Source organism: Trichomonas vaginalis, chromosome I, assembly GCF_026262505.1.
Source record: "Trichomonas vaginalis G3 chromosome I, whole genome shotgun sequence".
Classification (NCBI taxonomy): Eukaryota; Parabasalia; order Trichomonadida; family Trichomonadidae; genus Trichomonas; species Trichomonas vaginalis.
Window position 1 is genome coordinate 25,803,261 of NC_067203.1, and position 23,051 is coordinate 25,826,311.

General features: G+C 32.7%; 10 protein-coding genes across 10 annotated transcripts; 7 read left to right on the top strand and 3 right to left on the bottom strand.

Moving 5' to 3' along the window:
- Nucleotides 1-287: 287 nt before the first annotated feature.
- On the top strand, nt 288-9,176 carry TVAGG3_1050450 (guanyl-nucleotide exchange factor protein; the record flags this gene model as incomplete). Its single annotated transcript, XM_001324597.1, has 1 exon — nt 288-9,119. The coding sequence occupies one exon, from the start codon at nt 288-290 to the stop codon at nt 9,117-9,119; it is 8,832 nt and encodes a 2,943-aa protein (XP_001324632.1).
- Nucleotides 9,177-9,411: 235 nt separating this feature from the next.
- TVAGG3_1050460 (uncharacterized protein) lies at nt 9,412-10,744 on the bottom strand (the record flags this gene model as incomplete). Its single annotated transcript, XM_001324598.1, has 1 exon — nt 9,412-10,377. One exon carries the CDS (start codon nt 10,375-10,377, stop codon nt 9,412-9,414), a length of 966 nt encoding a protein of 321 aa, XP_001324633.1.
- A 1,040-nt stretch (nt 10,745-11,784) lies between these two features.
- Nucleotides 11,785-12,362, top strand: TVAGG3_1050470 (RNA polymerase II transcription regulator recruiting protein; the record flags this gene model as incomplete). The annotated part of the gene is made up of 1 exon (XM_001324599.1): nt 11,785-12,327. The coding sequence occupies one exon, from the start codon at nt 11,785-11,787 to the stop codon at nt 12,325-12,327; it is 543 nt and encodes a 180-aa protein (XP_001324634.1).
- A 624-nt stretch (nt 12,363-12,986) lies between these two features.
- On the top strand, nt 12,987-14,186 carry TVAGG3_1050480 (spectrin binding; the record flags this gene model as incomplete). Its single annotated transcript, XM_001324600.1, has 1 exon — nt 12,987-14,186. One exon carries the CDS (start codon nt 12,987-12,989, stop codon nt 14,184-14,186), a length of 1,200 nt encoding a protein of 399 aa, XP_001324635.1.
- A 679-nt stretch (nt 14,187-14,865) lies between these two features.
- Nucleotides 14,866-16,596, top strand: TVAGG3_1050490 (EGF domain-specific O-linked N-acetylglucosamine family; the record flags this gene model as incomplete). The annotated part of the gene is made up of 1 exon (XM_001324601.1): nt 14,866-16,596. One exon carries the CDS (start codon nt 14,866-14,868, stop codon nt 16,594-16,596), a length of 1,731 nt encoding a protein of 576 aa, XP_001324636.1.
- Nucleotides 16,597-16,874: 278 nt separating this feature from the next.
- TVAGG3_1050500 (histone H4-2) lies at nt 16,875-17,203 on the bottom strand (the record flags this gene model as incomplete). The annotated part of the gene is made up of 1 exon (XM_001324602.2): nt 16,887-17,192. One exon carries the CDS (start codon nt 17,190-17,192, stop codon nt 16,887-16,889), a length of 306 nt encoding a protein of 101 aa, XP_001324637.1.
- A 161-nt stretch (nt 17,204-17,364) lies between these two features.
- On the top strand, nt 17,365-17,810 carry TVAGG3_1050510 (histone H3/CENP-A; the record flags this gene model as incomplete). The annotated part of the gene is made up of 1 exon (XM_001324603.2): nt 17,372-17,788. The coding sequence occupies one exon, from the start codon at nt 17,372-17,374 to the stop codon at nt 17,786-17,788; it is 417 nt and encodes a 138-aa protein (XP_001324638.1).
- Nucleotides 17,811-18,963: 1,153 nt separating this feature from the next.
- Nucleotides 18,964-20,044, top strand: TVAGG3_1050520 (eukaryotic translation initiation factor 3 subunit G family; the record flags this gene model as incomplete). The annotated part of the gene is made up of 1 exon (XM_001324604.1): nt 18,967-19,653. The coding sequence occupies one exon, from the start codon at nt 18,967-18,969 to the stop codon at nt 19,651-19,653; it is 687 nt and encodes a 228-aa protein (XP_001324639.1).
- Nucleotides 20,045-20,291: 247 nt separating this feature from the next.
- Nucleotides 20,292-21,719, top strand: TVAGG3_1050530 (uncharacterized protein; the record flags this gene model as incomplete). The annotated part of the gene is made up of 1 exon (XM_001324605.1): nt 20,363-21,592. The coding sequence occupies one exon, from the start codon at nt 20,363-20,365 to the stop codon at nt 21,590-21,592; it is 1,230 nt and encodes a 409-aa protein (XP_001324640.1).
- A 385-nt stretch (nt 21,720-22,104) lies between these two features.
- On the bottom strand, nt 22,105-22,983 carry TVAGG3_1050540 (uncharacterized protein; the record flags this gene model as incomplete). Its single annotated transcript, XM_001324606.1, has 1 exon — nt 22,105-22,983. One exon carries the CDS (start codon nt 22,981-22,983, stop codon nt 22,105-22,107), a length of 879 nt encoding a protein of 292 aa, XP_001324641.1.
- Nucleotides 22,984-23,051: the final 68 nt, after the last annotated feature.

Here is a 23,051-nt window from a genome sequence, read left to right on the forward strand (position 1 = left end):
TAATAATGTCATACTACGAAATCATGATTTGATGTATTTGGCAATTGTTCATCTAATGTATAAATTTTCGTAAATTGGAATAGTAAATGTTATTTGTTTACGTTTTTAATCTATTTTTATATGACCTATCTTCGAAATTAAGAAAAATTGATGATAAAAATTTGCCAAGATCAACGACTTTGATGCATAACTTGAATCAAACAATTATATATGTAATGAGGATGGCATATTTGATAGTTTTATCCAAATTTAAATAAAAATTTTCGCCAAATTTTTTCTGGAGTTACATGGGACCGGGTATTTCCCGGGCTTCGGACGTAGTTTTCGCTAAAAATGAAATTTTTCAGCGTTATACTAACAATGTCTTTGACGTTGGACTCGACGAGATTGCTTTTTCTAAGGAATTTACTTCAAAATTATTCCAAGAGAGAAAAACTCCATCTCAGATCAAAGTAAAACTACCCGGAGAAAATCTGATTGTCGATATAGTTTCAAACCCTCTACTATTTACGCAAGCGCAAACGCCAAGTGAAGCTTTTATTTCAGTTATCACTCCAATCTTCACTTCATCAGAGATGACTCAATCGACAATGCACCATATTTTATCGGAATTTTTCACCTTCCTCAGTACAAAGCCTGATAACATCTTAATTGCTGATGAAGAAGTATATAATTCATTAATGCATCAGCAAAAAAATGAAAACGAGCAGTTATCGAAGATTCTGATGAAGCATGCCGAACGAACTCCCATAAACATCCAAGAAATGAAATCTGTCGTACAAAATGTCACAAAATTCCTTAATATTTTGCAATCTACAGAGATTTCTAATTACACATTTAATCCAAACTATCAAGAAATCACCAATTTACTCAGAGAACAAAGTGCGGTTCCACAAATTTTATGGGGTTTAACAATTGGAGATTCTACAGCGATTATCGAAGGTCTTTCAAAAATTCTATCCCTTTCATCCAGTAAAATCGATTCAAAATTAAAATTTAAAATGTCGAATATTGAAAATTGCATAAAACACTTATCCTTCAGCAGCACGATCACTCTACCCTTCGATTCTACAATCATTGGAACTGTTTCCATTCCTCAAAGTAAAAGCCAAGGCATGAAACCTTCATCAATCATCAGTTCTGATGGAAGAACAATATTTTTACTTGGTCACCACTGTACTTTACATATTATCAAACTTTCTGACACGTTTACAAATATAGAATCTCGATTTCATAAACTTGATCTCAAAATTCCAAAGGAAGAGAGGTTAAATTTGAGTCTTTGCGTTAGTAATGGTCATATTATCATCAATGGTCCTTTCCTCAAGCATCCAAAGATCATAAAAATCCAATCTTTACAAGATATTCAAGATATCAAATTTTCTCACAAGATTCACGGCAGAACTGTTAGCGATGGTCATTATATGTACTTCTACCATAAAAAGAAGATACGTATTTTGAGTTTAAACAAGCAAAATGTCCATGTTGAAAGAATTATTGAACCATATTTTGAAGGAACAACACTTTTGAACCCATTTTCGAAGGAATTATTACCAGATCCATGGGAAGATACAGCTTTGTTCTACGCCAGTGGTACTTCTTTAGTTTTTCTCGTTCAAATTAAAAATAATGGAACTAAATGTGACTATTTCTCAAGAAGTTTCTCATTAATTGATGGCAAACATCTTGGAGATCTCGTATTCAGCCTCAAACTCCCAATCGTGGCCATAACTTCCGATCCTTGGAACAATTGTTTGTGGGCAATCTCTCCTGGACCTCAAAACCTGTTTCTCGTCAAACTACATAAGCTTGGATCGAAGGCTGAGTGGTTGACAGGCCTCAACGGCGAAGAATTTCCAACTTTTTCTTCAGTAATCAAGTCAATTAAAAAAGTTAAGAACATTCCAACGCTTGTGAAGGCTTCTACGCGTTTCTTGGAGTACGTCACGGCCAATTCCGTTGGAATCCAGTTGAAAACTCTTTTATTAACAAAATATTTCAACACTGACATAGCTCATTTCTTAATTCCATGCACGGAACAGATGTTAACAGCCTTGGTTAAGTGCATTTCTGCGGTTTGTGAGACGATAAATGCAAAAAATGACAAAAGAAACTTATTTAAGTCAAATCAAAACGATGTATTCCTGATTTCTTTGATCGGACTGCTCCAACTTAACCTAGCAAACATATGTGCAAGGAACATGGCCGACAAAATACAAAGAAATACATTAAATGAAATTATTGATTTATTATCTTCACTTTACAACAACGAAAAATACTCATTTGCCAAACAAATCATTTCTTATACTATTGGTACCTCATTCCCTCTTCTATTTTCAGATTATGACCCAGAAAAACGCGCAAATATTTTCAAAACAATTATTTATCAGCAGAACTCCGATTTCATCTTCTACATCCTCCGCCTCCTCCAGAAACAAAGATTCTTCATCCAATGCTTCACAGATAAGACTTGCCACGAAATTATTTCTCCTTTGATCGAAATCTTGATCTCTACGCCCCACAAGATGACGCAAAGCCAGAATGAGATGTTGGTGTTGTTCCAGAGGAATCTAATGATCTCTGCCAGAAAATTATACACAGATTTTCCGAAATCTATCCCAGAAGACAAAAAATTCCTTCAGAATATACTTTTTGAATACTGTAAGATGATGTCCGAAAGGTTTGCGAAGGTTATTGATGACGTTATGGCTCAATATAACGAAAATTCCTTGAAATTCTCAAATTTCGTTCAATTATTCAGAAAATGGCTGTTATTACTTCAACCACTGTCCAAATTCTCAAGGATTTCCTGTAAAATTGTGTACTTTTTGCAGCCAATTTTCGTAAAAACGAGCGAACTCATCAAAATCGCAAATCTGAACAATGTTTATAATAATGATCACAGCAGTTTCGTTTTCCTCTACTCATTGTTCTTCGAAATCTTCACAATTATTATTGAATTTGTTATTGCATTAATTAACGGTGGAAACGAGCTAAATAATGCAGATAATTACTTATGGCTTGTCAGAGGTACATTAGAAACCAACATTACCCTTGAAAGTTTCCCACAAAAATACGATTTAATTTTTTCTCCAAAATCTTCTGATGAAAGTCGAAAGGAACTGATTCAGATTGGTTTAGAAGATGATCCTGAGAAGGTCAAATTCCTTTTAACATCTTTAGATCCACAATATATTCTAGAAAATGAAAATTTAATTATTTCCATTTTCAATCGCCAAAACAAAGCGATTGCTAAGCACAAACATAATGATATCATGTTAAATGATATCCTTTTCCTCTTTGCAGCTGCAAAACAATTAGATTTATTGGATGAATTAATTGTTTTCTCCGCTGCGAAGAAAGAGAACAGAGAATCTCAAATGACTCTCAAATTCAAGGAATTAACGCACGCCGTTAATGAACTTCATAGAACTCAGTACCAAATTAAACAATCTTTGATCGCTGGATCAGAAGAAGAGCTTTCTAAGAAGCTTTCGGACATAAGACACAAGATTGTCTTCCTTTTGATGATCTCTCCGCTTTCAAAAACTCAGGATAAAGATATCTTAAACGTATTTCACAAATTTATCAATGATGACTTCACAATTGAACACAGTCTGCAAATGATAAGCGATATCCAACGCGTAAAAGAGAATATAACGCTTGGAATTGATATTATTGCAGATATTTTGAACAGAAACTTGAATATTGACTTTGTTTCCTTCATGTTGGACAAGATCATCAGATCAGAATCATTTATGAAGTACGTTTCATTCATTGGATCAATGAAATTAGATAAAGATAGAAATGGCTTTGGAAACATCTTCAAACTTCTGGATTTGCTCAGAAAGATTATGCCAAGTGTTGATTCCCCGGTAGTTCTGAATCTAATGATTGTTTTTTATTCAAATCTTTTAATGATGGTCGGAAAATACAATCCATCATCAATTTTAGAGCCTATTTCCGAGCTCTTTGACTTGCTACTGTCCAAAAACATAAGTATCGAAGAGACTTCCCTTGAATCTTACATTGCTATTTTGGCCTGTAACATGTTCGCCATAATTCATGATTCAGAGAACAAGATTTCAAAGGAAGATTCAGAGATTCTTCTCAAAAAGCTGTTTAAAGAGAAAATTTTGAATATCTCAAAATTATCTCTCGCAAGATTATGTTTGAGGTCAGGAATGATACTTCCATACAAGGAAAAGATGATTCTCCACTTCATAAAGCATATCCAGCCAGCAGTTTTCCATAATGCGTTTTCATTTCTTTTTGAGTACATTAAATCATCCAACAAAAAGATGGAACTCGTTTCTTGGCTTCTCTGCGAGATATCCGCAATCGCTTCTGGCGGAAGACCCCAAATTATGAGAGATTTCACTCCATTAGCCGAAATTCAAGAGAATACAAAGATGGTAAAGACTCCTGGTATCCTTATGATTGCTTGCGCAGCGATGATAAGGGTCATTCGCTTCTGTATTACTGCAAAAACAGAAGCTGCCGAAATTGTTCACTCAATTTTCACTTTTATACTTCAGTACAACAACTGCAATGGATTTAATATCAATGTACCTGAAGAAATGAAGCAATTTACAGATAAACGCTATTTATTTGGCGTTTTTGCTGTTTTATCAAATTCAATTTCGATTCCTAATGTATTTTCTTTGATAAAAGACAACTCCACCAACGTTGTATACTATCTTACTGACATTGATCCCAAGAATCAGCAATATTTCGGCTGGCAAACTCCAATTACTCCAAATAATCACATAGAAACCATTCCTTATTCCCCATCTATAGTTCCAAAGTCCGTAATTCCATTTACTCCTGACATGTATCCAGATTACGAGCATTTAATGCCTTTCTTTACAAGAGCATTGAATGAAGATCCAGATTCATATTTCACGGAAGCTTTGAATTTCTATATCCTTCAGTCCTTGAAAGAATACATCACAGATCATAAGTTTTTACTCTCTTTCATGGAGACAGGAACAAAATTTCAGATCAAAAAGTTCAGTCTTCACAATTACTCGAAGGATTTCATAAGAATATTAAGTGCCCATTTATCCTCAAACTCCCTTGGCTTCCTACAGCAGCCTTCTTTCAGGCCACACTTGTTATATTGCGCAATGACAGGAGTTCCTGACAATAAACTGGTGAACGTCACTGACAACCACCTGTTTACATACAAAGGAGCACATTGTTTCCTTTCAGATCCGTTAAGTCCGGAGAATTCAACTTATTTACACCTGGATTTCCACAAAAAATCCGCTTTTCACGTTGGCATCCACATGTTTTCGCTCCATTACTCATCATCACAGACGTTCATGCTCTCAAGTAATGGTTCTGCCCTTTACAATGGTTTGCCAATCGATACAGTTCCAAGTATCTACGGATTTAACGATGTTACGCTCTGTTACGAACCATCCGCGTGCACATTAAGCATCTACGACCATAATACCCATATATTTACCTTCAAAATCCCTTCAGGAGCTGCATCATTTCTAATTCACACGTTCGGAAGTGTCGAAGTATCATATTCGATCAATAACATTGGTCCTAAAATGATCGAATCCACCGTTTCTGCGAAGATTTGTTCGAATATTCCAACTGGAAAGAATATTTTCACAAGAAACAAGAGAACTAAAGGGAATGTGAAAGATCTTGTCAATAAACTCCCATTCCAACAGTCGAATCCTCTGAAAATTAAGCTGACAAAGCCGAAATTGCAGAGATTAACTGAAGATCCGAACTCATTCTTCTTTACTTACGACGCAAGGACACAACCGATCATTTCTTACCCAGCAGAATTACTTAAGAACTGCAGAACAGAGCTAAACCTTGAAAATGTCGACAAATTCAAAAAACAAATTTTGACATATCCTTCAGAATGCTTCACACACACTTCTAATGCGGGAACACCTTCTAAAATACCTGTCTGCCAGTACTGTTCCGCGTTTAACAGGTGTTCTATCTCTACTTTTCCTTTAGATTTCAAACCTGTCTTCATAAATGACAATACGGGAGAAGTTACTGAGGTAGAAGGTGTCCAAACAACTAATATAACCCTGTTCCAGCCAATTCATACCATAACTTACCCTTGTTTGCCTTCAGAAATTCTTAATTTCTTTACAACGGGTTATGTGTACGAAACAAGGAAAGATATACAGACCCACATTTTCTTACAGGCACTTTCTATCGTTAATTTTCCTAAATCCAAAGCAATTGAAATTTTCGACTTAGAAATGCCGAATTTGTTGGAAATTGTGTTGATGCTTGCAATGCATATTGAACCAATTAATCCAGACATCATTGCCAAGAAGGATTGTCCCATCAATTTCACGATTGACGCAACATCTCCAAATTATCACATAACAGGACCGAAATATGTCTTCAAACAAGGCATAAACGTGATCTATCAGTACGTTGAAGAGTCTGAATTGATCCCAATCTTCGCTCACATATGGAAATCTTTCTTATTACAACAATTTACCAATTTCTATATGCATTTCATCAGACCATTGCAGCCTAATGCGGTTATTACCCAAATATCAGCACTCACAGAGACCAGAACTATCATAAAACCTTCAGCAATTGGTTATATCGTATTCAGAGCTGGATTTAACTCAGATGGCTCATTAAAAGTAGCAGATAAAGAAGGTAGAGAGACGATATTGACGAAAGGATTGGTCTACGTTGAAGGATTCGTTGTAAAAATTTCAAGAATTGACGCAACAGGCGACGGCGTCATCTGTTTGCCAGTCAATCCTGGTACGAATGAAACCTTCTTTGGTAGCTTCTTCGAATTGGTCCTATCTTTGAAGTATTTTACGTATTATATAACGAGATACAGTAATTTTATTGAAATTTCGGATTTACATGACTTCAGAGCCATGATATATACGAACTTTATTGATTCTTATATCGCGAACTCCCCATTCTTTTCGTCATTTGGTCCAAATATCCTTGAATTTTTATGTGATATTTGTCCATTGATATCCATTGACTTAGTCGGAGACCTTGTAGTCCATTTATCATTATTATCCATTTACACGAACAAGAAGAACCATCCGATCATGACATTCCTTACAGATCAACAGACACAGTTTAGAGAGAAGATTTACATACCATTGAAGAAGAATTTCCCAGAATTCCTGACACCTGCCGAACTCAGCGAGTACGAATCCATCGAATTGACTGACTGGGAGATGCCGAAAATCCAATTTCCCCTTTACCTAGAAAATTCCAGTGAAAAAGTAAACGAATTCGCTTCTCAACTTGTCAGGTTATGCAAGCCTATTACAAAGAAACTAACAGGATTCCCATTCCACTTATTCCTGAACCAATGGGCAATTGCAACTACAAAATTTATTCCATATGAAATCACGAGATTAACAGACAAGACGATATCTGTGACTATATCGGCCAAGCTCAACGAGCATTGCATTATCAAGCTATACGGAAACAGTACTTTCAACAAATACGGAAAGATATTCGATCCTCCAGCGTCGAATAACATTTTCATGGGAAATAACTGCAAGATTATCTTCTCAGAAAACATCGACAAGCTCCAGGATATGAAATTCATCCTTGTTGCTGAAGGATTTACTGAATCTGACCTCAAAGAATTTGTTATTCAAAACAGAGAGATGTTTATCAACGATGTCCGAACGATTTTCGCAATTTTCGATTATAAATACGACAAAGATATCTTTGAAATGGTTTCTTTGTCAAAATTTGCGGAACAAAACTTCAAATTAGACATCAATCCTGAAATATTAGCGCAATCAATGATTCCTTATCCTACGCACATCATTTACCTCCGTGGTTTGTTGCTATTTTCCGTTTGTTGGATGATTTACCACAATATATTTAATTGTCCAGAGAATTTCATTAAATATTTGTGTCATTTCATGCCAAAGGAACTGAAAGTGAAGAGGTTCATGGAGTTGATTGATGCAGAATCTAATGATGATTCAATACAGTTGAATTTCAACAGAATTGGAGCTTTGGAAGTTTGGGATGGCGTTTTCAAAGATATAAATTGTTCGATCTTGTATCAGTTCCACAAGAAATATCAAGAAAACGTTCCAAAGAACTTCAGGAAACGAGGAGATTCACCATTTTGTGTTGTTTTCCAAGATGAGAAAGGAAAAGATTCAGGCGGAATCTCTAAAGAACTTATTTTGGATGCGATCAACGAATCAATCATTCCGAGTATTGGTTTGTTCATTCAATGTCCAAATTCGAAGTTCCCTAACTCTGAAAACTTCGATTGCCTGATTCCTGTTCCAGATCCAAACAACATGCATTCAGAGGACATGTATAAGATGCTTGGTGTTTTGTTTGGAATCTCAACGAGATGCGGACTGACGAAACCACTGCCTTTCCCTGATTTCTTCTGGAAATACATCGCACAAGGGATATTGACAATCGAAGACATTTATTCTATCGACACACCATACAAAGAACTGATGATTTCTCTCGAAAACAACATACAGAACATCACAGACGAGAAAGTGTTTTCGAGCAGATTTTCTCTTTTCTTCGTTGTGAAAGACTCACTAGGACAAGAGAGGCCACTTTCTGAGTACGGAAGAACGCGTCCTGTCACTCTCCAAAACGTGAGAGAATACATATCTCTCTCTAAGGATTTCAGGATCAAAGAACTGAAGAGTAACTTGGACATCATCCGCCAAGGATACTGGGAGAACTTAGGACTGAAACCTCCTCCTTTCGTTACAGGAGACATCATCAGATCTTGTTGCTCTCCTCCAAACGAATTGACAGCAGAAGCAATCTTGAGTGTGACAGAGTTCGACCATGGTTTGCCTAAAGAACTGAAAGATTTGTTCATCGAGATACTGAACGAGATGAACAAATCACAACTTTCTCTTCTTCTCAAGTTCGCGACAGCGAGAGAGAACTTGCCATTCAACCCTCCAAGCAAACCTCTTTTGAACATCTGCTACATGAATGACTCTGCGTGGAGGGATGGACTACCTAAAGCGAGGACATGTTTCGGTGAGTTCGACATGCCTATATACACATCGAAAGAGATCGCGAAGAAGAAGATTCTTTTAGCTATCGAAATATCTGGAACATTCGAAAATAACTGATTTATTTTTATTTTATATTTGTTTTGTTATTTATTGACTCTTTTTATTATTTTTATAATAAAATACTTATTATTTGTTCAATTGATTATTATTTTCATATTTAATTTCATAATTACCATATTGGGAAAAGAATTCTTAAAATTCATTCCAAAACCATAGAGATAATACTTTAGGGCGAATATCTCGGAAAACACATATTTTGGATGGAAAAATTCATTCAAGTTTTTAATGTATTGAATGATTATGTGCTTCATTATTTATCAGAATCTAAATTGCACAAAAGCAAAGATTTTTATATGACAAATAAGATTTGTGTTGGAACTATCAATAAATCCAATGTAAGGTAAGGAATGTATTTAGTAATATACGATGGTTTGACAACGATAATTGGATTCATAAGTTTATTATTTGCATTACATTGGTTAGTAGACAAAAGCAAAAGAACAATTTCTAACTGATCAGGATAAGTAGAGCCAATAGATCCTGATCCTGTTGGACAATTAGGATTTTTAATAAAGCAGTTTGTAATGGACGCGCTTGATTCATATAGAGAGAAAAGGCGACTTCCTGCATTTTTTACAAAACTGCAGTTTGAAAAACTAGCAGAACTACCAATTTGTACATGTATTATTCCATATGATGTTTCACTATTTGAATTTTCAATAAATTGGCAATAAATTGAAATGTAATTACTTCTGCTATATCCTACACATGGATTATGACATGAATTATTAACAATCAGCGAAAATTTTACTTCACCTGTATTGTTTGCTCTAGATAAGCAAAAAGCCGCCATATCAGATCCTTTATAGTGAGAAGTGTTTGTAGACTGAACAAGAATAGAACCAAAATCATGTTCAAAAGCTCTACTGGAAGTTTTACATCTCGAGATAGTAGATTCAATCAAATAATTCGGTGTATTTGGAGTTTTTGTTACTTCAGTATAGCTGTGGCCTCCCCAACCTGTGCTTGGGTTATCATGGCAGCCAGTGCTGCATATATGGTATTGAACAATGGATCCTTGAATGAGATTTATAGATCCGCCTTGACCGGAACTTTTAAACGAATCTTTGAAACTGGAAGCAAAAACAAGTAGTGCTGTGGAAGGATTACCAGAAAGGACAATAACACCTTCACTGCCAAGACCATGGAATTGTGCAAAATTAACAAAGTAAATGCCAGCATTAGTAATTCTTGCATTTTTCTGTGTAAAGCTTGGATCATTTAGATTTGGGAAGAATTCCTTCCATAATTCCATTTTTCAACGCTTCATTTCTTTAATCATTCTTAAAATTGAAAAGGATTTTCTCTCTACAAAAACTATATCGTCTAATTGAAATATACCACATCTAAAATAAATTCAACCTCTGTTTATAAGTATCAATCTTTATTTTATACAAAAGAAAAATCAACATTAATTTAAACTCCTTTTCTCCGTGAAGTATCTTTATCAAAATTTTGATAGAGGTTCACTCAAAATTGAGATAGAAAAACGATAAGGAAACCTTACGGAGGAAAATGGGTTTAGCCTCGCTTGGAAAAATGCTTCTTTTAACTCAATTCACCGGCATAAAATATAAAGATCTTGTCTTAATATTTCTGTTAGTATAGATTCATATAAAAATTATCAGCCAAAAAAAAATCATTTTTGATTCAAAATGAAAATTATCTCCAATCTTCAATGAAGACATGAAGTGAAATTTTATCAAGATATAGTTATATAAATCCGAATTATTGAGAAAGAATTATCATGAAATTATTCCTGATTTGATTATCATATCAAAATTGTTTGGCCTAACAGTATATTGTAAGATTTATGCAATCTTCATAATATACGGGAAAATAAATTTTCAAATTGAAATTGAAAAACTTATAGTGAAGAAATTCAAACAACCATATAAAGTTATTAGTATACGATGATATTTTATATGTTTTGGTGGGGAGTCAATTGTTAAATACTGAATTTTAAGCTAAGATTAAACTGCTGATTCTAAAGAAGAATTGGAGAAACACAATTTTCTCAGTGTTATATGTTCTAATATTACTAGCTTGTTATTTTAGTTTTGTAATTTATATGATTGACCATATATTTTGAAAAGATGAATAATAATTAAAAGCTTTGAATGCCATTTTTTGAATAGATATATTTGTTTGGACACTTAGCGATGCTGATGTACAATATGCTTCCTTCACAACTATGAAGATTTTTGATTTTTAACGTCATGGGTGCAAAAACTATTTTATTAGTTAAAAATGCTCTATATAATATAAAAAACATATCACAAGATTTGAAGGGGACATCTCAATCTTAGAAGAATTAAGAATTTGAAAGGGAGGATTTGAATATATTTTTGAGAGGTATACAAATCTTCATTCTCATGATATTGGAGTATTCTTGATCTACATTAAATATTATAGAATATTATTTTATTTCTAATTATCTTTTATCAATTCGTAAGAATTTTCAATGTTAAAATCTCGAAGCAGGAATTAGTATATATGAGTAAATGAAAGTTTAGGAATTTCCTTTTATACCTGACTATTTATTTTCAGAAGGGCCTTCTCAATTCGGCTAGTATTACTCTCAATTTATTTTATAAACTTCAGAAAATTGAGTATCGGTCAAATCTCGGCATTCAAATATGTTGAGGTCTATTCAAAATAAATGGCTGACAGAATTAACTTCATTATGGATAGATTACTACCTAATGGACATGCACCTTGCGAGGATTGCTGCAGCAGAACCAAGTTTACCCCTAAGGAAGACGCAAAGCTCCTTAAATTAGTCCAAGAGAGTGGACGCTCACCAAATTGGAGAGAAATTTCTAACATAATGCAAAGCAGAACACCAAGACAGTGCCGCGAAAGATACCAAAATTATTTGTGCCCAAGAATAAACCACAAAGATTTCACACAGGAAGAAGATGAGATGATTCTCAAGCAGTTTTCCATTCATGGCAACAAATGGAACGCAATCGCAAAAATGTTCAAGGGAAGAACAGGAAATATGATCAGAAACCGCTGGCAAACTTTAATCAGAAAAGCAAATAAAAAGTCAAGATCTAACAAGAAAAAACGCGAAAAAATAATACAAGAATCGCCAAAAGTTAGTGATGAACCTGAGTCCCCTATAGTTAAAGTAGATCTTGAGGTTAAGGACAAAACACCATCAATCTTTGACGCTTTATTCTCAATGATGGACTATTAACAGGTGCTCAATGATGATCAATTCCTATATTCTTTCTTTAGCAACCCAAGTGCTGCTTGAGATGCTTTGGTAAGAGATATGAAAATAAATCTTTCTTGTCGTTTGATTATCTAACTAGATTATACATTTTTGATAAGAAGTATTAATAATTGACGCTAAATTGAGCGAATAGTGAAACTACAGAGACCCATAAATTATGGAATATTTGGCCAAAAAGCCATAAAACCTAAAATATTAAGAGGAAAGAAATATAGTATATTACGATAATATGATATAATACTAAAATCATTGATTAACATGAATTTACTTCCTCTAATTTTTATATCAAGCATATGTATGAACTTTTTAATCAATATAAGCTTTGAATGTAATATAATTATGGAAAATATAATGAAGCCACTTTTCATTGTTATCATCATACAGTTACTAAATTAGAAAACGTATTCATTCATAATAATGCATAAATATGAAAGCATTATATTAATTTATTCGTATTAAATCTGGCATCGATTATAGTAACAGCCGGTGAATCAAGAAAGATATATGTTTCATATTACAACTTACCAAAAAGTGAAATATATGATAGTAAAATTTATCTTGTTTGCATAGGTTATTGCATTTATTAACAAATTATTGATATAATAAGGACATTTTTTAAAATGATTGAAGCTGACGTTGAAAGCGCACAACTAACTTATGAATCAATTGCAGATGTTGATATACCTGAAGAATTACAGCCAATTATTGACTTAGAAGAATCTATTTGGGCATTAAATCCTCAAAACGTGGTTGAAATTGGAGAAAATTTCATTACACTCATAAAACGTCACTTTTTGGAACCTACTTCAGCATTAAAAATTATTGATTATGCCTGTCAGAAGCGTCCAAAACTAGTCTATACTTATCTAGACTTATTTGAATATCTCAAAACTCATTTTAATTTTCCAAAGTTCAGCGACTCAAATTTTCTCAACTCTTTACTCTTTGAAAAGAATGAAGGGAAGAATCAAATGGATACTTTCTTCCCATCATTATTCCCTGAGCAAACTATTGGTTATTACATTCAAACTGATGATATTGACAAAGTTATTCAGGAAACAAAGGATCCTTCGTTCGATTTTAATAAACCTATAGAAAGGAGAAAAAGACATATTTTCTTTGGTAATGATCAATACAATCCAATAGAACTAGCAGCAAAACATGGTTCAATAAATTGTTTTAAGTTCTTAATGATGAACAAACTCGATTTAACTGATAGATTAGTTACTCAAAGTGTCGAAGGTGGAAACATAGAAATTATTAGAATTCTTCATCAAAATGGAGCTGATTTCAAAAATTCTATAAGTGCTGCACTTTCTTTTCATCATGAACAGATTCATGATTGGATTGTTAATAACTATGGCTTCGAAGGATTTTACGTACAAGATTGTTTAGAGTTTTATTTCCATAAAGCATTGATTTATTATCTTGAAAATAAAGGCGATATAAATTTCATGCATAACAATGCAACACCTCTTTGTAGAGCATGCATGAATAATTTCTTCATTGTTATCAAATATATTATTGAGCAAGGTGCTGATGTTAACAAGTTTAGTAATATTTTAACACCTTTAAGCATCGCATGCGATAAAAACAATATTAATGCAATTAAATACCTCTTGGATCATGGTTCAGAACCTAATGTCAAAGTCGAAATTGATAAAACGCCATTAACAATAGCAATAGAAAACGATGCAATAGATGTTGTTCAAATGCTGATTGATAAAGGCGCAAAAGTGAATGAAAATGTTTTACTAGGAATTCAATTTATTATTTCATCGGAAAACTCCTCTTTTAATTGCTTGTGCAGGAAAACATGAAGAAATAGTAAAATTACTAGTCAGAAATGGAGCTGATGTAAATCAAGAACCAATTCTTCATTTATTCATTTAGAAAATCAAACACCTAGATATAGACAAAGAACACCATTATTGAACGCTATTTTAGTAAAAAATGAAAATATGACTAAGTTCTTAGTTGAAAATGGAGCTAAAGTTGGCCAAGATGCAATTGCACTGGCAGAAAAATTAGGTTTCAACTCGATAATTGAGTATTTAAGTCAGAATTTAAACAACTGACATTATGTGATATTTTATTATCTTGTAAAGGTAATTATAGTAAATGTTACGTGTGTGATTATATATAGAAATGAAATAGAAATTTCAAGTTTTAATACAAAGCATTCATGGCATTTCATTAAAACAGCTTATCTCCTTTTGGTAGTCAATAGCAATTATTATGTTCAATTTCATCTTATTTGAAAAAAAAAGTTTATATGACGAAAATTTTAAAATATTTATATGGTATTCCCCATACAATATTCAAAAATTAGCATTACTTTCTTTAGTTTTTGAACACAAATGATTAATGACTTGAAATTACTATGATTAGGTAAGATTCAATTTTAAAATTTGATCTACTGTTGAAATCATTTGTAAGTAGTGTAAGGAAATCTTAATCTTGCCACTACATGTTGTCAAGATTGTATGAAACTTGTAAATGCAATGGTCAGGATGCGAAGAAAATTTGGTATCTCCCCCCGTTTTTTGTTATCATAAGATGATAAAATTGCATAAAAGGGTTTCTTTTTTTAAAAGGCATAAGATACATTTGATCATCTTTGCTGCAATTTTATCATCGATCTTATTAGCTTTCATTTCATACTATGAATCTAAATTTCCGACCAATATTCGAGGATTTCATCCTTGTTATTCGATTAAATCTATTCAATCACAGAATAACACAATCAAAATATCATATCACGAGAACATACCAATCAAATTTTATCCATATCTAAAGGATTATTACGGATTTGAGACTTATGCATTTGATCAATTACTTATATTTCCAAATTATGCAACAAATCAAGATTACTTAGGCGAAGATAAGTTATTTTTGTCAATAGATCTTCCATTTATTCAAGATTACGATGGAAAATTATATTGTAAGACTCCTGATTTCAATCAGAAGCCATCATTACTCCATCTGAAGAGTAATATACCTGAATCTGAGAATGATTTTGATGTCAAGTTGAGCAAAATTGAATTTTCAAAATCAAACTATTCTCAAGCAAAATGCTTCGGTTCATCCTTTGAAACAAGATATTGTGAATTCAGAAACACTGCCTTATTGAATGGCTTCCTTGTTTTTTTCTCAAAAGCAAAATACAACTTTCCGCATCCATTTATGACAATTGATGGTCGATCTCCACCTTTTAGCTCAGTATCTGCAGCTCTCGATCAAGAACCCGTTGTTTTGAACTCATCAGTTCAAGAATTCAATGAAAATTTTGAAATTATCGAAAAAGATTCAATTTTGATCTCTTTATTTAATGATTCGACATCACTATGGAATACCCTTACTAGTTTATCTCTTCCTTTCATTTCAAGTTATGAAACTTTGAAAATAACAAAAGATATTTTGATTTTCATCAGAAATGCAGAATCCTCCAACGAAATAGTTTCTGTACTCTCTGACAACAAAATCAGACATTTACAAAAGTATCCAAAAGAAAAATATTTATTCAAAAGGTTAATTGTTGGATATCCAACGTTTGAAGAGGATCCATCGTATTCTAGGAATCCAGATGAAGAGAATAGAGTTGTTTTCAACTTCAATAGATCATTTATTGATAAATTTAAAAATCAAATCTTTGAAAAATACAAAATTCCAAAACCAGATCGTAAAGATGGTTTGTTAGATATAGTACTATTGAATAGTTCGAATAATAATAGTTCAATTCTTAATTTGGATGATATTGAACAATATATTAGGACAAGTTGTGATTTTTGCAACTTACATAGAGTAGACTTCAAGAATCTTGACCTAACTCAACGAATTAACCTTTCTATATCTTCAAATATATTTATTGGTGCAGAAAGTGATGAAATTGCAAATTCTTTTTGGATGATTTCTGAAGAAAAGAAAAAGAAACCTGTAATAATAGAATTGCAGCCTTTTGGGATGACATGTTCACGAATTGCAAAAGAGATTTCTAAGTTTTGTGATTTCGAGTACTTCAATTTACAAGGAGTTAAACTTGAAGCGCTAAATATTAGTAGTAGCAAAGCAGCTCAACTAAATTCGTGTCAAAATAATGCAGAACTATGTTATACCAATAATTGTTACAAATTATTGTACCAACAAGATATTAAGGTCGAGATAAGTGAGTTTGCCGCTGTGTTTGATCAAATTATTAAGGAATTCTATGATAATTCTATAGAATATTAAAATTTTAAAATTGTTTTCTGTTTGTTTGTTATAATAAAGCGTTTTATATTAGCTATGTAACCTTTAATAAATCTTTGCCGCATACCCTTACATGAAAACCAAAAAGAATTTGTAATGAATTTTTAAAAAGTTATAAGTTAAGTTAGTTATTTTGCAACCACAATCATTACAACAAGGAGACATATCCAATGTATAAAAAAAGCCTTCAGTAATATAAAGATCTCTTAAATTTGATAATTGATTAAGAAAAACATATAAAAGTAAGAAAAGATACACATTTTATTCATACTTTAGAAACCGTAGAGTGTCTTGCCCTGGCGCTTGAGAGCATAGACGACATCCATGGCTGTAACTGTTTTACGACGAGCGTGTTCTGTGTATGTAACTGAATCACGAATGACGTTCTCAAGGAAGTGACGAAGGACGCCACGAACTTCTTCGTAGATATCACCAGAGATACGCTTGACACCACCACGACGAGCAAGACGACGGATGGCTGGCTTTGTGATACCCTGGATGTTCTCACGCATTACTTTACGATGGCGTTTAGCACCACCCTTACCGAGACCCTTACCACCTTTACCGCGGCCAGACATTATAACTAATGAAATAAGTTACCTTCTCAAATAATACCGCCAAAAGTTATTCCTTGTCACTTTACGCTATTGTTTTTTCAGTATGTATTGAAAATATTTATTTGAAATAATTTAGGTCTAAAATGGCATAAAAAATTGAATGAAAAACGGCGGGGAAATGATTGACTTCATTATTTCTAATGGCTCGTACAAAGCAGACAGCTAGAAAATCCACAGGTGGCAAGACCCCACGTAAGTCCCTCGGTGCCAAGGCCGCCCGCAAGTCAACACCAACAATCGACTCCCAGGGTGCTAAGAAGCAACACCGTTTCCGCCCAGGTACAGTCGCTCTTCGTGAAATCCGTAAGTATCAGAAGTCCACAGATCTCCTTATCCGTAAGCTCCCATTCCAGCGTCTCGTCAGAGAAATCGCTTCTGGCTTCCGTGGTGATCTTCGTTTCCAGTCCTCCGCTATCGCTGCCCTTCAGGAAGCTTCTGAAGCTTACCTTGTAGGTCTCTTCGAAGATACAAACCTTTGCGCTATCCATGCTAACAGAGTTACAATCATGGAGCGTGATGTCCAGCTTGCTCAGCGTATCCGCGGAGAGCGCAACTAAATATAAATTCTGTTTATTATTATACTTAATTTTTTACTTTTCTTTTTATTCTCTTATCAAAGAAAAAGGTAAATCTTGTAATTTGCCAAATATAGTGTTGAACCATTTCGCAAAAGGCACTAAGTACAAGCAATGCCTATCAAAAGCAAATAGTATCTGCTGCACTAAGTTATAATGATTCATATATTATAAAATACTTAATTTTTAATACCGAATAAAAATCAATTATAATGTAATAATTTGTATTTTTATATAAATTTGAATCTCTTATATTAGTTAAAAATGCGAAAAACATATCCAAATGATGAATATCAAAGATTTAACTTATTAAATTTCCAAAAAAAATTCAAAATTCAAAAAATATATTTCATCAATGTTAGAATTGCTAACATTTTCATGAAATCAAAAAAAATTTGGAAAACTAATCTTTCCAAAATCTTATGGGAAAAGTCTAGGACAATCAAATGCGTGAAATTTACTTAACAATCTTGATGTTATTAAATATTATTATTTTTTATCAAATAACTTCAATCAGAAATATTACACCTTTAAACACCCCAATGAATTAAATGATTTCAATAGACTCATTACCCTCTTTAATAGAAATATTTCAATTCCTCACTGAATTTTAAATTATTCAGTCTCAATTTCTCAACAATATTCCAAAATCAAGAAATCATTCAAGCAAATGATGCATATCAGTTACAAAAATATCACATTTTAAAGTTATAATTTTTATTTGTTCAATACCATACTACAAACAATTACAATGTTATGCTATTATACTACTAATATATTGGCGAGTCATATATGAGTACAAAATCTAAATCAATCGTTCTGATGATTGATTTGTTTCTGCCAATTCATTTAGGATTAAAGAATACTTTTATATACATCTCATCATATCAATTTCTTAATTGATATTGAACGGCAATAAAAATATTCATATGTTTGATACTGCCATTCTGGCTAAAGAGCTCATAACCAATAACTATACTAAGATTCATGCTGTGATCAATGAATCCTTTTTATATTAACTGTCAGAAAAATTCTGAAATAATACGAAATCGATCTGTTCGCTCTGAAATTTATTATTTTTGCTCCACAAGCAATACTTAATGGAATTTTGCAAAAATAGTGAGGTGATGATATCCGTCTAAAATTTCCTTTCATAAAAAATGACCACGGAACAGACTCCATCTAAAGAGCAAGCAGCTCAAACAACTGAAGCTGAAAAAACATCTGGAGAATCCAAGCTTAAGTTAAACGTTTATGTCACAGGCTTTGGCATGGATGGCACTGAAGACGACATCAAACAAATTTTTTCAGGGTTTGGTCAGATAGAATCCATCAAAGTTGTTCATTCTTTAAAAAATCCACAAATACCTCCATATGCATTCATAAAATTTACAAACGAAAAGGATGCTGAAGCCTCATTAGCAAAGAATAATTGTAAGTATGGTACAAACGTTCTTAAGGTCGAACTTGCCAAGCGTGATAGAGGCTATACAAAAGAGGAAGCACGTCTAATGCCATTCAAGGGAATGCCACAACGCAACCGCAATGATGATCGCGATATGCGCGATCGCAGACCGGATGACCGTGATCGTTTTGCAAGATATGACAGATACAATGAAGATCCACGTTATGATTATGACAGATACAACGACCGCCTCAGATATGATATGCCTCCAAGATATCCTGCATATGACAGATACAACGAACCACGCTACGATTACGATGATAGGGCAATGATGGCAAGGCCTCGTTACGATCAAGATCCAGCTTATGGTTATGATGACAGGAGGAGACCAGACATGTATTATGACCGCCGCGATTATATTGACTATCGTCCAAGGTATTAAAAAGATACAAACAACAATGTATCTTGTAAATTTATATCAATATTTTGTTATTCTTTACACCAACTTCAAAACACATACAATATTATCAAAATTCAATAAAAATACAAAGTTCTTTTAAATGGTTAAATTATATTATCAAATATTACAAAAAAACTGAAATATAAATTCAATTTTCTTGATAAAACAGGTATGCTATTCAAAACAAACAACTTCATTACGATTCCTTGATCATCAACAAGGAAATCAATACTTTCTTTGACATTTCATATTTTTTTTTTCACTGAAACAACTTTATGTCTTTCATTTCAATTCCATACTACATCCATTTAACTCATACAATTCTACTATTGTTTTATGATAATTTGTAAATTATTTCAATTTGTAAATTTTTCGACTAAAAATATTATTGTTTTTATTAAACTTTTCTTTCTTTATACCATTTTTCTAATTCCCAGATTTGATAAATTTCTCATTCGTTTGGCTTCAATTTAAAGAATTCTAATATTATTAATCATTCTGTTTTCCATTGTCATATCATTTATAAAAATATCAGCCTTATCTTATGAAATAATTCTAATTTTTTATTGCATTTCCTCACAGAATTCAGTAATTTCCAGAATATAAAGAGATAACAGTTAAAAAATCTCAATTCCAATCAGAACACCACTGATTTCAAATAGTATCCTAAATCTTAAACGGTCACTTTTGCATGATTGAAGTTCCAGTTGATGTCAACGATGTCATCAACCAAGGTCAGCAAAACGAGCTTTTCCAGCTTCAGTATAAGATTCAACAGTACACTGAAGCCATTCAAAATTATGAAAACGTGATTAAAAAAATGGAAGAAACGCATAAAGCACAAATAAACGAATTGAAAACAAATCTTAATCATATGGAAGCCAAATACTATGAAAAAGAAGCAGAGAACAATATGCTTCACGGCGCATTGAAAGAAAAGGAAAATTGGAATACATCTAAAGAAATACTCGATTTACTTGGATGCTCCACAATGGATCAGGTAGTATCCAAGATTACTGAATTGCAAAATGAAAATCGAAGCTTGTTGGTTACAATCGAGTCAAATAAGGTATTTGGATCATCTGAATGTCCTAAATGCGCATTATATCAGCAAGAAATTGAAAGTATTATGCAAAATCATAGATCTGAAATGCAAGAAATGCAAAAAGGATATGAAGCCCAGTTAACAAGTATTAAAACTGCATCTAAACAAGATACAATGATAACAGACTTTTCAAAGCTTAATCAGGAGATTTCTCAATTGAATTCTGAAAATTCGAAATTAAAAACCAAAATTGCTACTTTAGAGGAAGCAAACTCTCAAATATCCCATGAGAATATGCTTCTTAAACAAGATAAAGCTCAGTTAGAAATCAATAATCGCGAATTCAATTCAAGACTAGAAGAATTGAATAATCAACTAGAGGCAACTAGAAAGAAGGATGATTCCATTAAAGAAACGTTTACAAATCTAATAAAGAAATTAAATTATTACAGAGCTCAAAATGGAACAAGTTCCACAGCGATTTGTGAGAAATTATCAAATATATTTGAGGAATTACTCATCACAGATTCATCCAAAGAGCCTAATTTAGATGAATTAATCGGTGTTCTTTCAACAGCGAAACAAGAAGTTCCATTTGTACCCGAACTTGCAGGTCACTTCAGAACCAGGGCGGAATTACTATATAATTCTTATGAAAGCAAGCTTGGTGATATTTATAACAGAATTGGCGGTATTGAAGATAAATTGCAAAATATGAATCCAAAATTTGAAGCTTTAGTCTCTCAAATAACAGAAATGAATGAAATTAATGAAGAACTACAGGAACGCGTTAGAGATTTCGAAGAAAATGATATGGCACCAAAAGTTGCATTTTATCAAAAACAACTTGCAGAACTTAAGTCAAGAATGAAGTAATTCCACTCTACAATGCTTTGATTCTATTTTCTTTGATAAATTTCTATAGAATTCTGGCATATTTCTCATTATCAAAATGAGAAAGAATTTAGGGCTATTTCATCGTGCACTTGAATGAAGATCTTCTTGTTTTAATCTAGCTATTTGTAATATTTGTTTATTTTGTATTTGTATGAATATAAAAAAAATTATTTATAGAAAGTTCATTATTTTTATCATTAATGGCATGAATATCCAATAAAACAATGATATACTTTTGTGGTAATATTCATTTAGTTCAACTTCAAACATTAACGCCATTGTTATATGTTATAAAGTTAATATAACAATAGACATCAAATATGTTAAGTGGAATGAATATAAACAGGATCATGTATAATAGTACTTCACTAATTTTTCTTAGGAACATTCTCAATAACGCAAATACTTGCAATTACTTTAAAATAGCATATATAGAGAAAATTCAATTTCAAACAATAATATTTAACAAATAACAAAACAAATAAAACACGTTATTTCTTGTAAACAAAAATAAAAACACAAAATAATTCAATAACTATTCCTGTAGCAATAAACAGGCCAAAAAGATATTGTAATGACACAGCATCATATCCTTGCGTAGTTAATACTAGAGATTTCCTTCCATTAAATACTGTAGCGTCATAGTTGTTTGTAATCGAGATTGTAATATTTGGACCAGCTAAATAGCCAGACCCTTTAATGATTCCATACATTTTTCTGAAACTTGGAAAGGCAGCAGTGTCCATCCAAATAGAAAATCTATGGGAAATGTATTCTGTTGGAAATACAATGTTATCTTCGAGCCATTTATGGCCAGAATATCTACTATTCAACGCTCTAACTTTAATGCCAGATCGTGAGCAGCCCGTCGGATTAATATCTTGGTAAGGAATCATAGAAAACGAATCATTGAAGTAGCTTATTGCTTCAACGCCACAAGGAAGTATCCATTGAGTTGGATCCTTACTGTCATTGTGAGAACGATAAGGGGCACACATTTTCATTTTATCGAAATCAACATACTTACCTAATAGTTGGGCGTCGGAGCGTGATCCAACAGAACCTAAATGATTTTGGTAAAAATTGTCGAGCTGATATAATAATGCAATTGGAAATTTCATTGGTTTTGGGACGCTGATAATAAAATCACATGTCTTACCTAATGGACAGTAATCGTCATATTCCTGAACTATTTCGATGGCTGTTGGGACTGTATATTTTAGAATTATTGCCATAATGAAGCATAAAATTCCGATTGGAACAAATATCTTGCAATATAATCCTCTTGTTAATGTAATGCGACGCCCTGAATACTTTTTGTCGAGAAGATTATTTTGATTCTCGGCAAGATGTAATAAAGGGTCATCCATATTTAAAATTTTTTTTACGATAGAAGTAATGCACTCAGAAAAGTATAATGGGAATTTGAATATTCTGA